Source organism: Ranitomeya variabilis, chromosome 2 (genome assembly GCF_051348905.1).
Source record: "Ranitomeya variabilis isolate aRanVar5 chromosome 2, aRanVar5.hap1, whole genome shotgun sequence".
NCBI lineage: Eukaryota > Metazoa > Chordata > Amphibia > Anura > Dendrobatidae > Ranitomeya > Ranitomeya variabilis.
In genome coordinates, this window is record NC_135233.1 from 171,843,581 (window position 1) to 171,859,650 (window position 16,070).

Here is a 16,070-nt window from a genome sequence, read left to right on the forward strand (position 1 = left end):
ATCATATTTTTTCACAAAAATGATCTTTTCGCCCCCAATTTTTTATTTTCCCAAGGGTAAGAGAAGAAATTAGACCACAAAAGTTGTTGTGCCATTTATCCTGAGTACAACGATACCCCATATGTGGGGGTAAACCACTGTTTGGGCGCATAGCAGAGCTTGGAAGGGAAGGAGCGCCATTTGACTTTTCAATGCAAAATTGACTGGAATTGAGATGGGACACCATGTCGCGTTTGGAGAGCCCCTGATGTGCCTAAACATTAAACCCCCCCACAAGTGACACCATTTTGGAAAGTAGACCCCCTAAGGAACTTATCTTGATGTGTTTTGAGAGCTTTGAACCCCCAAGTGTTTCACTACAGTTTATAACGCAGAGCCGTGAAAATAAAAATTCTTTTTTTTTTCAGAAAAATGATTTTTTAGCCCCCAGTTTTGTATTTTCACAAGAGTAACAGGATAAATTGGACTCCAAAAGTTGTTGTCCAATTTGTCCTGAGTACGCTGATACCCCATATGTGGGGGGGAACCACTGTTTGGGTGCATGGCAGAGCTCGGAAGGGAAGGAGCGCCATTTGGAATGCAGACTTAGATGGATTGGTCTGCAGGCGTCACGTTGCATTTGCAGAGCCCCTGATGTACCCAAACAGTTCAAACCCCCCACAAGTGATCCCATATTGGAAACTAGACCTCCCAAGGAACTTATCTAGATGTGTTTTGAGAACTTTGAACCCCCAAGTGTTTCACTACAGTTTACAACGCAGTGCCGTGAAAATAAAAAACCTTTTTATTATTTTCCCAGAGATAACAAGAGAACTTGGACCGCAAAAGTTGTTGTCCAATTTGTCCCGAGTACGCTGATGCCCCATATGTTGGGGTAAACCCCTGTTTGGGCGCACGGGAGAGCTCGGAAGGGAAGGAGCACTGTTTTGCTTTTTCAACGCAGAATTGTCTGGAATTGAGATCGGACGCCATGTCGCGTTTGGAGAGCCCCTGATGTGCCTGAACAGTGGAAACTCCCCAATTCTACCTGAAACTAATCCAAACACACCCCTAACCCTAATCCCAACTGTAACCCTAACCACACCCGTAACCCTGACACACCCCTAATTCTAATCCCAACCCTAATCCCAACCGTAAATGTAATCCAAACCCTAACCCTAACTTTAGCCCCAACCCTAACCCTATCCCCAACCCTAACTTTAGCCCCAACCCTATCCCTAACTTTAGCCCCAACCCTAACTTTAGCTCCAACCCTAGCCCCAACCCTAACCCTAGCCCTAACACTAGCCCTAGCCCTAACCCTAGCCCTAACCATAGCCCTAATGGGAAAATGGAAATAAATACATTTTTTTAATTTTATTATTTTTCCCTAACTAAGGGGGTGATGAAGGGGGGTTTGATTTACTTTTATAGCGTTTTTTATATCGGATTTTTATGATTGGCAGCTGTCACACACTAAAAGACGCTTTTTATAGCAAAAAAGTTTTTGCGTCTCCACATTTTGAGACCTATAATTTTTCCGTATTTTGGTCCACAGAGTCATGTGAGGTCTTGTTTTTTTGAGGGACGAGTTGCCGTTTTTATTGGTAACATTTTTGGACATGTGGCAGTTTTTGATCACTTTTTATTCCGATTTTTGTGAGGCAGAATGACCAAAAACCAGCTATTCATGAATTTCTTTTGGGGGAGGCGTTTATACCGTTCCACGTTTGGTAAAATTGATAAAGTAGTTTTATTCGTCGGGTCAGTACGATTACAGCGATATCTCATTTATATCAGTTTTTTATGTTTTGGCGCTTTTATACGATAAAAGCTATTTTATAGAAAAAATAATTATTTTGGCATCGCTTTATTCTGAGGACTATAACTTTTTTATTTTTTTGGTTATGATGCTGTATGGCTGCTTGTTTTTTGCGGGACAAGATGTCGTTTTCAGCGGTACCATGGTTATTTATATCCGTCTTTTTGATCGCGTGTTATTTCACTTTTTGTTCGGCGGTATGATAGTAAAGCGTTGTTTTTTGGCTCGTTTTTTTTTTTTTTTCTTACGGTGTTCACTGAAGGGGTTAACTAGTGGGACAGTTTTATAGGTTGGGTCGTTACGGACGCGGCGATACTAAATATGTGTACTTTTATTGTTTTTTTTATAGATAAAGAAATGTATTTATGGGAATAATATATATTTTTTTTTCTTCTTTATTTAGGAATTTTTTTTTTTTTTACACACGTGGAAATTTTTTTTTTTTACTTTTTTACTTTGTCCCAGGGGGGGACATCACAGATCGCCGATCTGATAGTTTGCATAGCACTCTATCAGATCGGCGATCTCACTCACATCGCCGCAGGCTTACCAGCGCCTGCACGGCACCCGGAAGTACTCCCTGCAGGACCCGGATGCAGCCCCGCGGCCATTTTGGATCCGGGGCCTGCAGGGAGGAGACGCTCGGTACAAGGTGAGTACATTCCCTTGTACCGATCGTCTCAGGGAAGCCCGCAGGGAGCCCCCTCCCTGCGCGATGCTTCCCTGTACCGCCGGTACACCGCGATCATGTTTGATCGCGGTGTGTCGGGGGTTAATGTGCCGGGGGGCGGTCCGTGACCGCTCCTGGCACACAGTGCCGGATGTCAGCTGCGATAGGCAGCTGACACCCGTCCGCGATCGGCCACGCTCCCCCCGTGAGCGCGGTCGATCGCTATGACGTACTATCCCGTCACTGGGAATTAAGTCCCAGGTCACCTTGACGGGATAGTACGTCATATGGGATTAAGGGGTTAAAGTCTGCCAAAAACACTGGGTGGAGACACCAGGTACCGCCGAATAATCCCGGAAATGCTCGGTGCTCGCCGAGTCCACCGAGCATAGTGATACTCGGGCGAGTAACGAGTAGTGGCGAGCACATTCGCTCATCACTAGTGGCTACCATTATTTTCAAGCACTGCCTTAACTCTCTTGAGCATGGAGTTCACTAGAGCTTCACAGGTTGCCACTCGAAACTTCTTCGACTTCTCCATGATGACATCATGGAGCTGGTGGATGTTATTGCGCTCTTCCACCTTCCGTTTGAGCTTGCCCCATAGATTCTCAATAGGGTTTAAGTCTGGAGACATGCTTTGCCAGTCCTGCACCTTTATCCTCAGTTTCTTTAGCAAGGCAGTGGTCATCTTGGAGGTGTGTTTGGGTTTGTTATCATGTTGGAATACAGCCCTGTGGCCCAGTTTCTGAAGGGAGGGGATCATGTTCTGCTTTAGTATGTCACAGCACATGTTGATATTCATGGTTTCCTCAATGAAATGTAGCTCCCCTCAGTTTGCAGCACTCAAGCAGCCCCAAACCATGACAATCCCACCATCATGCTTGACGGTAGGCAAGACACACTTGTCTTCTTTGGTCGACTGTAGCGAGGCCTGTTCTGAGGAGTAGAACCTGTCTTTTTAAACTGCTGTATGGTCTTGGCCACCGTGCTGCAGCTCAGTTTCTGGGTGTTGGCAATATTCTTATAGCCTAGGCCATCTTTATGTAGAGCGACAAATCTTTTTTTTTTGGTTTCAGAACCTCAGAGTTCTTCGCCATGAGGTGCCATGTTGAACGTCCCGTGATGAGTATGAGAAAGTGTGAGAGCGATAGCACCAAAGTTACCACACCCGCTCCCCATTCACAGATGAGACCTCGTAACACTAAGGCTGCCGTCACACTAGCAGTATTTGGTCAGTATTTTACGTCAGTATTTGTAAGCCAAAACCAGGAGTGGAACAATTAGAGGAAAAGTATAATAGAAACATATGCACCACTTCTGCATTTATCACCCACTCCTGGTTTTGGCTTCCAAATACTGATGTAAAATATTGACCAAATACTGCTAGTGTGACGGCAGCCTAATAAGTCACATGACGTTGGGTAGGGAGAATGGCTAATTAGGCACGATTCAGCTATTTTCTTTGCTAGTTTAGACATCAATGGCTGTGTATTTTGTTGCCAGCAGTTTAGACATTAATGGCTGTGTGAGTTATTTAGAGAGCACACCAAAGTTACACTGTTATGCAAGCTGTATATTATTATGTTATGCAAGCTTTACATTGCATCAAACTCATATCTTCAGTGTTGTCCCACAAAAAGATAAAATATTTACAAAAATGTGAGGGGAGTACTCACTTTTGTATTATACTGTACCAAATTGTCCACTGCAATATAGTAACAGAAAGGAGGCAGCATCACAAATATTTGAGCAAAGGTTGACTTTTATTGGCCCATATGGCGACATTTCAGTTGCCACATGGGCCAGTAAAAATCTACCTTTTGCACAATTAATTGAATGCTGGCTCCTTTTTCTTACTACATTTATTTAAAATCATTATTTTATACTGTATAGCAGAGGTGGGCAATTAATTTTCATGAGGGGCCATATGAGACCATTTCTATCATAGAGGGACTAATAATACTGCTTCTGATATCCAGCCCTCAGTACCATGAAAAACATCCTAAAAACAGTATGTGACCCTCTTTCACACTGACATTCTCTGGCCCCTCACACCATGATCCGACACATAGAATGAACCCATAGGCAGTATAACCCCCTACAGCGCCCTATGTTCGCAATGACAATTAAGACCCACCAACAACCACATTCCACAATATGATGGCCTCCACACAGTATGATGGTCCCACAGCTCAGCACACAGTATGCTGGACACCACAGTCATCCACACACAGTACGATCCCTGCACACACAAAAAAATAATGACCCCAGAGCCCCCTAACACCGTATAGTGATATCCCACACAAAGTATGATGGCTCCCCTCACAATATGATTCCCCAATGCCCCACAACACCATATCCTCTACCCGTAAATATAAGAATGACCATAAACAAACACTTCCCACCTAGCCCCCCCCTAGCTTCCTGCTGTGCCCTCCCCACAAAATTGAGGTGGCGCCTGTCTGTGGTCACTGTTTCCAGCTCATCTGATGTGTTAGAAACATGCAAAGGGCAACATGTGGCCCCCAGAATGTAGTTTGTCTAGGTCTGCGCTAATACATGATAAATATACATTGCAGCCGCCAGACATTGAATGAACACAGGAAAGCCAGGAAAGATTACTGGATAACAATCTTTTGTCTCAGTGTGTGTATTAGTTCAGCTTCTTAATGGTTAATGTGAAAATCTCTACTGTTTCTAATCATGTTTCAATTTTGTAGAAACCTCTGTTTTTAATTTATATTGTGTAATCCATTAAAGGGGTTGTCTCGCCTTATGAAATGGATTTTCTATCAATATCATTACTGCAACTTCAATGGGAGCAGAACTGCAATTTACTGAATTTCATATCCGCTTGCGCATTGATCTACTTTCCTTAATATTGAGATTGCAAAACAAAGACTGAAAAGTTGTGAAATTATGAAAATCTCGGGATCAAGAGACTTGTTAATAATAATATGCAAATGATGAAAAAATGGAGACAAGATTTTCAAAAGATTTCTATTTATTTAGTATAGAGTATGAGCACAACAGGCAAAAATACATATACTTCCACACCTTGGCTTGCTATTAATGGTTGTCTGAGGACTATTGTGCAACACCGAATGCCCTTGGGAGCACAATCGTGACATCATTGGTTGGCAAGTCCAGAGACACTGCAGGCTATGGTAGTATGTTAAGGCCATGCAGTCTGCTCTCAGTGACACAAACAATACGTGGCTCAGTGTAATGTTAAATAATTGCTCCTTGTACGATACACTTTGAAGAAATGGCTGTAACACCGAGCTGTTGGTGTACCTGGAATGAACACTAGAGCAGCCCGGTTACCATATATTATGCCACCCCACAGCATAATCCCGGGAGTTGGACCAATGTGATGTTGCCTCGTGCGGGCCTCTTAAAGGTATTGCCCACTTTGTCTCCAGATAGAGACATGAAGTTGGAATTGAGGTCCATCCTCTTCAGTGATTATCCCGCTTTTCGTCTTGGATGCAATGAAAACCAGAGATTGGTCTGGTGACGATGTGGGCAATGGCATGAAGAGGCCTTCACAAGACAACTGTCACTACCGACACTGGTAATTCCAGTTGACGACACAAACACCAACAACAGGATGGAAAAAGGGAGAGGAAGGCCCTAATAGTAGGGAACGAGGGATGGAGCACCTCCTAATACAGCTTGTGCCTATCCCTAAGCTCCCCTAACACCCTATGCGGGTCCTTTATCTCCGCTGTCGTCACTTGCCTTGTCCCTAGCTGTCACCTCACTGGACCCTGGCTAGTGCACTGTCTGGCAAAGACGCTAGCCCCACCACTGCAGATGGTGTAAACACTGGGGTAGTGACAAGCACAAGACTGACAAGGAAAGGGGAACTGTTATGACCCCAATGGCAGAGGGTCTCAAAAGTACATACCAAGTCTGCAAACATAAAAAACCAGCTCATAGGGCAGTGGTAACTGGGCTAACCGTATATCTAATCCTAGCACCACAAATAGCAGCAGCCGGGGAACGTGCCTACGTTGGTTCTAGACGTCTCGCGCCAGCCGGAGAACTAACTAACCCTAGAAGGGAAAAGATAGACCTTTCTTGCCTCCAGAGTAAAGACCCCAAAAGTTGGATACAAGCCCCCCACAAATAATAACGGTGAGGTAAGGAGAAAAGACAAACGTAAGAATGAACTAGATATTTAGCAAAGAGAGGCCCACTGACTAATAGCAGAATATAGTAAGATGACTTATACGGTCAGCAAAAACCCTATCAAAATTTCCACGCTGGATATTCAAGAACCCCCGAACCGTCTAACGGCCCGGGGGGAGAATACCAGCCCCCTAGAGCTTCCAGCAAAATCAGGAATCACATTTAGTACAAGCTGGACAGAAAATAAGAGCAATACAGATAACCAAAAAACAAGGAAGCAGGACTTAGCTTAATTTTGCAAGAACCCGGACCAGCAGACAGGAGCAAACAGAGAGGATCTGATTACAACGATGCCAGGCACTGGACTGAGGATCCAGGAAGTTTATATAGCAACACCCCTGGACTAACGACCCAGGTGGGTGCCAAACTGAGGAAAGACAATCCCAGAGTCATATCACTAGTGACCACAAGAGGGAGCCAAAAAAGTCTAATTCACAACAGTACCCCCCCTTTAAGGAGGGGTCACCGAACCCTCACCAGGACCACCAGGGCGATCAGGATGAGCAGCGTGAAAGGCACGAACTAAATCGGCCGCATGCACATCAGAGGCAACCACCCAGGAATTATCCTCCTGGCCGTAGCCCTTCCACTTGACCAGATACTGAAGCCTCCGTCTGGAGAGACGAGAATCCAAGATCTTCTCCACCATGTACTCCAACTCGCCCTCAACCAACACCGGAGCAGGAGGCTCAACAGAAGGAACCACAGGCACAACGTACCGCCGCAACAAAGACCTATGGAACACGTTGTGAATGGCAAACGACACCGGAAGATCCAAGCGAAAGGACACAGGATTAAGGATTTCCAATATCTTGTAAGGACCGATGAAGCGAGGCTTAAATTTAGGAGAGGAGACCTTCATAGGAACAAATCGAGAAGACAGCCATACCAAATCCCCAACACGAAGTCGGGGACCCACACCGCGGCGGCGGTTGGCAAAACGCTGAGCCTTCTCCTGTGACAACTTTAAGTTGTCCACCACATGATTCCAGATCTGCTGCAACCTATCCACCACGGAATCTACCCCAGGACAGTCAGAAGACTCCACATGTCCCGAGGAAAAACGAGGATGGAAACCAGAGTTGCAAAAAAAAGGCGAAACCAAAGTAGCGGAACTAGCCCGATTATTAAGGGCAAACTCAGCCAGCGGCAAGAAGGTCACCCAATCATCATGATCTGCAGAAACAAAACACCTCAAATAAGCCTCCAGAGTCTGATTAGTTCGCTCCGTTTGTCCATTAGTCTGAGGATGAAAGGCAGACGAAAACGACAAATCAATGCCCATCTTAGCACAAAAGGATCGCCAGAACCTGGAAACAAACTGGGATCCTCTGTCAGACACAATATTCTCAGGAATGCCGTGTAAACGAACCACATTCTGAAAGAACAAAGGAACCAGATCGGAAGAGGAAGGCAGCTTAGGCAAAGATACCAAATGGACCATCTTTGAAAAGCGATCACATACCACCCAGATGACAGACATGCCCTGAGACACCGGAAGATCTGAAATGAAATCCATGGAAATGTGTGTCCAAGGCCTCTTCGGGACAGGCAAGGGCAAGAGCAACCCGCTGGCACGAGAACAGCAAGGCTTAGCTCGAGCACAAGTCCCACAGGACTGCACAAATGACCGCACATCCCGTAACAAGGAAGGCCACCAAAAGGACCTAGCCACCAGATCTCTGGTGCCAAAAATTCCCGGATGCCCTGCCAACACCGAGGAATGAACCTCGGAAATGACTCTGCTGGTCCACTTATCAGGAACAAACAGTCTGTCAGGTGGACAAGAGTCAGGTCTACCAGCCTGAAATCTCTGCAACACACGTCGCAAATCCAGAGAAATGGCTGACAAGATAACTCCCTCTTTAAGAATACCAACTGGTTCTACGACTCCAGGAGAGTCAGGCACAAAGCTCCTTGAAAGAGCATCAGCCTTCACATTCTTTGAACCTGGTAAATACGAGACCACAAAGTCAAAATGGGAGAAAAACAATGACCAGCGGGCCTGTCTAGGATTCAGGCGTTTAGCAGACTCGAGATACATCAGATTTTTGTGATCAGTCAAGACCACCACACGATGCTTAGCACCCTCGAGCCAATGACGCCACTCCTCAATTGCCCACTTCATGGCCAACAACTCCCGATTGCCAACATCATAATTCCGCTCAGCAGACGAAAACTTCCTAGAGAAAAAGGCACATGGTCTCATTACAGAGCAACCAGGGCCTCTCTGCGACAAAACGGCCCCTGCCCCAATCTCAGAAGCATCCACTTCAACCTGAAAGGGCAGTGAGACATCAGGCTGGCACAAAACAGGCGCCGAAGTAAACCGGCGCTTCAACTCTTGGAAAGCTTCCACGGCTGCAGGAGCCCAGTTAGCAACATCAGAACCTTTCTTGATCATATCCGTCAAAGGTTTAACAACGCTAGAAAAATTAGCGATAAAACGACGGTAGAAGTTAGCAAAACCCAAGAACTTCTGAAGACTTTTAACTGACGTGGGCTGAGTCCAATCATGAATAGCTCGGACCTTGACTGGGTCCATCTCCACCGCAGAAGGGGAAAAAATAAAACCCAAAAAGGGAACCTTCTGTACTCCAAAGAGACACTTTGAGCCCTTAACAAACAAAGCATGCTCACGCAAAACCTGAAACACCATCCTGACCTGCTCTACATGCGAGTCCCAATCATCAGAAAAAAACAGAATATCATCCAGATAAACAATCATAAATTTATCCAGATACTTCCGGAAAATATCATGCATAAAGGACTGAAACACTGAAGGAGCATTAGAGAGCCCAAAAGGCATCACCAAGTACTCAAAATGACCTTCGGGCGTATTAAATGCAGTTTTCCTGTCATCTCCTTGCTTAATGCGCACAAGGTTGTACGCACCACGAAGATCTATCTTGGTGAACCACTTGGCACCTTTAATCCGGGCAAACAAGTCCGACAACAGAGGCAAAGGATACTGAAATTTAACAGTGATTTTATTCAGAAGCCGATAGTCAATACAAGGTCTCAAAGATCCGTCCTTGGCCACAAAAAAGAATCCCGCACCAAGAGGGGAAGAGGATGGACGGATATGCCCCTTCTCCAGAGACTCCTTGATATACGAACGCATTGCGGTATGCTCAGGTACAGACAGATTAAATAGTCTTCCCTTAGGAAATTTACTACCTGGAATCAAATCTATGGCGCAGTCACAGTCCCTATGAGGAGGCAGAGCACTGGACCTGGACTCGCTGAATACATCCTGATAATAAGACAAACACTCAGGAACTTCCGAAGGAGTAGAGGAAGCAATAGACACCGGCGGGGAATCACCATGAATTCCCTGACAGCCCCAACTTGACACAGACATTGCCTTCCAATCCAAGACTGGATTATGGGTCTGTAACCATGGCAGACCCAAAACGACCAAATCATGCATTTTATGCAGAACAAGAAAACAAATCACCTCCCGATGTTCAGGAGTCATGCACATGGTTACCTGTGTCCAAAACTGCGGTTTATTTTCCGCCAATGGCGTAGCATCAATACCTCTAAGAGGGATAGGATTTACCAAAGGCTCAAGAACAAAACCACAGCGCTTGGCAAATGACAGATCCATAAGACTCAGGGCAGCACCTGAATCCACAAACGCCATAACAGGGTAGGAAGACAATGAGCAAATTAAAGTCACAGACAAAATAAATTTAGGTTGCAAATTACCAATGGCGACAGGGCTAACAACCCTTGTTAGGCGTTTAGAGCATGCTGATATAACATGTGTAGAATCACCACAGTAAAAACACAACCCATTCTGAAGTCTATGATTTTTCCGTTAATTTCTAGTCTGAATTCTACCACATTGCATTAAATCAGGTGTTTGTTCAGACAACACCACCAGAGGATTAGCAGTTTTGCGCTCCCGCAAACGCCGGTCAATTTGAATAGCCAGCGCCATGGAATCATTCAGACTTGTAGGAATGGAGAAACCCACCATCACATTCTTAATGGCTTCAGAAAGGCCATTTCTGAAATTTGCGGCCAGAGCACACTCATTCCACTGAGTAAGCACGGACCATTTCCGAAATTTTTGGCAATACACTTCAGCTTCATCCTGGCCCTGAGAAATAGCCAGCAAGGCTTTTTCTGCCTGAATTTCAAGATTGGGTTCCTCGTAAAGCAATCCGAGCGCCAGAAAAAACGCATCAATATTCGCCAATGCCGGATCTCCTGGTGCTAGCGAGAAGGCCCAATCCTGAGGGTCGCCCCGTAAGAAAGAGATAACAATTTTAACTTGCTGAGCTGAGTCTCCAGATGAACGGGGTCTCAGAGATAGAAACAATTTACAATTATTCCTGAAATCCCTAAACTTGAATCGGTCTCCAGAGAACAGTTCAGGAATAGGTATTTTAGGTTCAGACATTGGACTACTGGTAACAAAATCTTGTATGCCCTGCACACGAGCAGCAAGCTGATCCACACTTGTAATCAAGGTCTGGACATTCATGTCTGCAGCAAGCACAAGCCACTCAGAGGTAAAGGGGAGGAACAAAGAGAGGAAAAAAAAAAAAAAAACTCAGAATTTCCTTTCTTATTATCCCACTTCTGCAATGCATTAAACATTCAACTCTGGCCTGGCATACTGTTATGACCCCAATGGCAGAGGGTCTCAAAAGTACATACCAAGTCTGCAAACATAAAAAACCAGCTCATAGGGCAGTGGTAACTGGGCTAACCGTATATCTAATCCTAGCACCACAAATAGAAGCAGCCGGGGAACGTGCCTACGTTGGTTCTAGACGTCTCGCGCCAGCCGGAGAACTAACTAACCCTAGAAGGGAAAAGATAGACCTTTCTTGCCTCCAGAGAAAAGACCCCAAAAGTTGGATACAAGCCCCCCACAAATAATAACGGTGAGGTAAGGAGAAAAGACAAACGTAAGAATGAACTAGATATTTAGCAAAGAGAGGCCCACTGACTAATAGCAGAATATAGTAAGATGACTTATACGGTCAGCAAAAACCCTATCAAAATTTCCACGCTGGATATTCAAGAACCCCCGAACCGTCTAATGGCCCAGGGGGGGAATACCAGCCCCCTAGAGCTTCCAGCAAAATCAGGAATCACATTTAGTACAAGCTGGACAGAAAATAAGAGCAATACAGATAACCAAAAAACAAGGAAGCAGGACTTAGCTTAATTTTGCAAGAACCCGGACCAGCAGACAGGAGCAAACAGAAAGGATCTGATTACAACGATGCCAGGCACTGGACTGAGTATCCAGGAAGTTTATATAGCAACACCCCTGGACTAACGACCCAGGTGGGTGCCAAACTGAGGAAAGACAATCCCAGAGTCATATCACTAGTGACCACAAGAGGGAGCCAAAAAAGTCTAATTCACAACAGGGAACAAGAAACTTAGCTCCAGCCACCACCACCAATCTCCACACAGCAGAGGACACAAAATCAGGAAACCAAACTTCACAGAAGCAGCAAATTAACTGCTGGCACCCGAGAGCTCAAAACTCCTAGGCTGGTCCACATAGAATAACTCTGTCACGATACCCGGTATTAATGCTGCAGGGGAAACTGCACCCAGCAGCAACGGAGCTGGACCAGACACCGGGTAACTAACCTGATCACCAATGGGACCTTCCACATGAGACAAAGTGATCAGGTAAAGCAAAAGGACCTAAGATCATGTGACAAAGTGGGAGGCGGTCAGGGGGCGGAGCCAGACGCCGGGGAAACAGAAGGAACAAGCATAAAATAATAGTGAAACAAGCATAGGTCATAGCCAGGAGATTACAAGATACCAACAGGGAGAGTCAGGGAATAGTCAGAAGCCAAGCCAGGGGTCAGTAATCCAGGAAAACGAATAAAGCACGTGACAGCAAGACACTAAGCAAGCCAGCACACACTTCAGAGGTCAAGCATACAGACTGCAGAAAACCTATAGCTGACAAGGATACCAGGTTAGGAGAGAGTATAAATAGCACTCCCATCTTGAAAGAGAGGCTAACAACATTAACCCTGAGAGCACAGGGCATTAACCTTCTCCTAACCATGACATTCTATTACCAACAGTCAGCTGATGCGTCATGTGACTATTTAAAGGATGGTGGGAATGGTCACCACCCACATCAGCTGACCAGCAACAAAGCAGATTCCAGCAAGAAAACTGACAATAACCCTTGCTGGCACGAAAGCAAAAAACAATGTTTAAATTAAAGCAGAGCCAGAGCTGTCACATATCCAAAAATGAATTGTGACAACAACTACTTCTGTGATTACGAGGTGAGGTGGCAGAATGTACTATACCCCTCTTGCCTTCATTCTAGGTACACTAATAGCTTAGCATTACATTGGTTTGGTGGTGGAACCAGTAGTACGGCCATTTCACCAGTGTGTCCCAAGAGCCATTTTTCAACACATAATTCCATGACTTTTCAATCTTGATGCTGGAATTTCAATGTTGAGGAGTGGGGATAAGGTCTCCAAGATCATAAGCCTGGATAACCCCTTTTATTCTTTTTGTACAAGATTCAGCATTTTTCACATGTACATAGTGAGGTTCTTCATCAACGTTTATAAACCAGGTTGTATATCTCAACAGTTTTGCTGCATTTCTTGCGCTATTGTTTATTCATGGTGTAATCTGAATTTTAATAAATATATGTGTATATAATATATATATTTTTTTTATCTTGCAGTGGAGGAGTGTACACTCCAGGAGCTGCATTTTCCAAAACCAAGTTGATTGACCGACTGAATAAGGCTGGCATTCATTTTACTGTTCTTAGCCAGATGGAGTAGTACATTCCACTATAGCTACCTGCATGACAAGCTGGTTCAGCACTTAATAACACAATCAATATATTTTTCAAATGAAAATGAATTGCATTAATAAAAAGTTTTGTGTAAAATGAGAATTGTTATCATGTTTTTCATTAGTAAATAAAGTCTATACTAAAGGGGTATTCTCACAGTATGAAATTGGAGAAAATGAAAGTAAATACATTTACAGTTAGGGTATGTGCACACGTAAGAATTTCTTGCAGAAAATTCCTGAAGAAAACCAGACATTTTCTGCAAGAAATCCGCATGCGTTTTTTTCGCGTTTTTTTCCGGAGCTTTCCCAATGCATTATATAGCGGGAAAATCGTGAAAAAAAAGCAAAATTAATGAATATGCTGCGGCTTTTTTTTCGCGGAAAAAAACTCATCATGTGCACAAAAATTGCAGAATGCATTCTAAATGATAGGATGCATATGTATGCGTTTTTTATGCCTATTTATCACGTTTTTATTGCGAAAAAAAGTGAAAAAAACGCAACGTGTGCACACAGCCTTAACTTGCTTTTTCTATCAGCTGTCATTCTCCTGCTGTGAGATTTTTTCTCTTGCATAATGTACAACTTGGTGCCAAGGACATCAACCACCAGAGGCTGGCTGAGCATGTGCAGTAGTTACACTCCAATAGAGGGGTTAACTCCTAATATACCAGTCAACTCTCCCCCATCCCCTTGATTTCTATACAGCAAACATCTGCTTTATCCTTCCTACCAGCCCCTAACCTATTATCAGTCATGCAAAATCACAATCAACTGGGCCACCACCAGCAGCAGTTTCCAGATCTGTTTTTGTACTCCTTGCTTTCACTGTCCAAGCCCCATTTTTGCTCAAAGTAGTAACAGATTCCAGATCAAGCAATAATAGACAGTTAATGTGTCACTAAAAGCGAGCACAAACTTGGTAGACTAAGCTGCTGAAGCAGCATTGTCACTCAAGGAGGTGTGCACCCTTTCCCCCACAACAACAATAAGGAGGCCGAAAGCTGTGCAGCAGTGTGCTGCTGAACACACAAGTTGCGAAAAACTTTATGGTAACTAGTTCAGCAAGTTTTTTCAGAGCTGAATAAAACGTTTTGTCTTTTTCACCTCTCCGTTGCGGATATTAAAAATCAAAGTATTTGGCCCCTAATGAATTAATGTTTAAGTCCAAATGGGTGTTACGAGTTGGGTCATGTACTTCATTTCCCTGTATGATGCTGACCATTCATAAGCGAGCAGCAACACTTAAAGGAAAGAAGAACATGCTTCCAACATACAGTAACTTAGAACAGGTTTCTCACTGTGTGAGATGTTATGACACAGACCTGCTCTGGTCTAACCTCCTGCATGAGTCAGTGTGGGGTGAGGGGCCATGCATCTGAGGTGTATTTGCAGCGCCCCAGAGTCCTGGTCGTTGCAGTACTGATGCTCCGCCGCTAAGGGAAGTGATGGTACGTCTGATGGCACTTAAGGAGTTCACCTGACCAGGTATCACAGACACCAATACACTTCATAGTCTGGCCTCCAGGGGGAGCAAAGGGCACTATGTATTAGGCCACTCCTCACAATCTGGTAAAACTGGGGGTTGGATAGAAAGTTAGACAGAAGCTGACTGGGTTGGAACCAGGCAAGATCCTGTGGCAGAGGGTGTTGCAGGGGAAGATTCAGGGGGGTCCCTGTCAGGGGTGGGATCCTGACAGAGGCCTAGCGAACAAGAGAGAACGTTAAGGAACCGCGCCTGCACTACATCGCGGCGGTATCTCAAGAAAGGACAAGAAGCGGGGTTTATTGTGAAGAGTGAGAAATGAGATCATAGCAAAAAGGAGATAACACCAGTAGGAGTCGTGCTGTAAGATCGAGGCAACATCCTACTGAGGCGCGTAGCTGGTGGCCGGAACGCCGAGGAAGTATTGGGCTCCAAGCATTACTTCAAACCAACGGCAGGACAGTTAATTATAGGTTGGCTGTCTCACCTAAATCACCTAAGCAGACATAGGGGGCAACTGTGGGAGAGGGGCGTCACTAGGGTCCCGGAAGAACTCCAGGCCTACCCGTCATACGGGTGCGTCCTAGCCATATCATCTGGGGGACGGAGAAGAACATCAGAACAGACATAAGTTGTGGGAAAGAACATCAGAAACAGACACAACAGTTGTGAGGACTATCCTGTGGTGCTCAGCAGGGAAGTAGTACAACACACAGGCGCTAGAAGGAAGGCACAGATTTCCACCTGCAAAGGGAACTCTGGAGGTGCCATCGGACCGGCCGATCTCAGACAGCCCTGTTAACCGTACTCCGGATTGAGGATTTTGAAGGCTTCAGTAAAGAGGTAAAGAGACTGGAACCCTGTGTCCTCGTTATTCACCGCGACTTGCACCACCACTTTCACCTTTCATTGGGCGCCCCTTAGCAGGGTCAGGGACCGGGTCTAGCCACCGTGACAACCCCAGAACTGAGACAGAGAGGCCCGGTACCGAGTACCCCGCGGCCCTGCATCTGGGGGCGCTCCATATTACATTACAAACCCTTCTATAATCTTTCCTCCTTTCATAGCACTGTCAGCTCTGCTATACT

General features: G+C 45.1%; 1 protein-coding gene across 4 annotated transcripts in view; it reads left to right on the top strand.

Moving 5' to 3' along the window:
• The window catches only part of LOC143804772 (saccharopine dehydrogenase-like oxidoreductase), a 193,010-nt gene extending 179,420 nt beyond the window's left edge, over positions 1–13,590 (top strand). For all 4 annotated transcript variants that reach the window (XM_077283172.1, XM_077283173.1, XM_077283175.1 and 1 more), the window contains one exon: positions 13,378–13,590. In XM_077283172.1, coding sequence (XP_077139287.1) covers positions 13,378–13,480 — 103 coding nt within the window. In that variant the 3' untranslated portion in view covers positions 13,481–13,590. The remainder of the gene's footprint in view (positions 1–13,377) is intronic.
• The last annotated feature ends 2,480 nt before the right edge of the window (positions 13,591–16,070 follow it).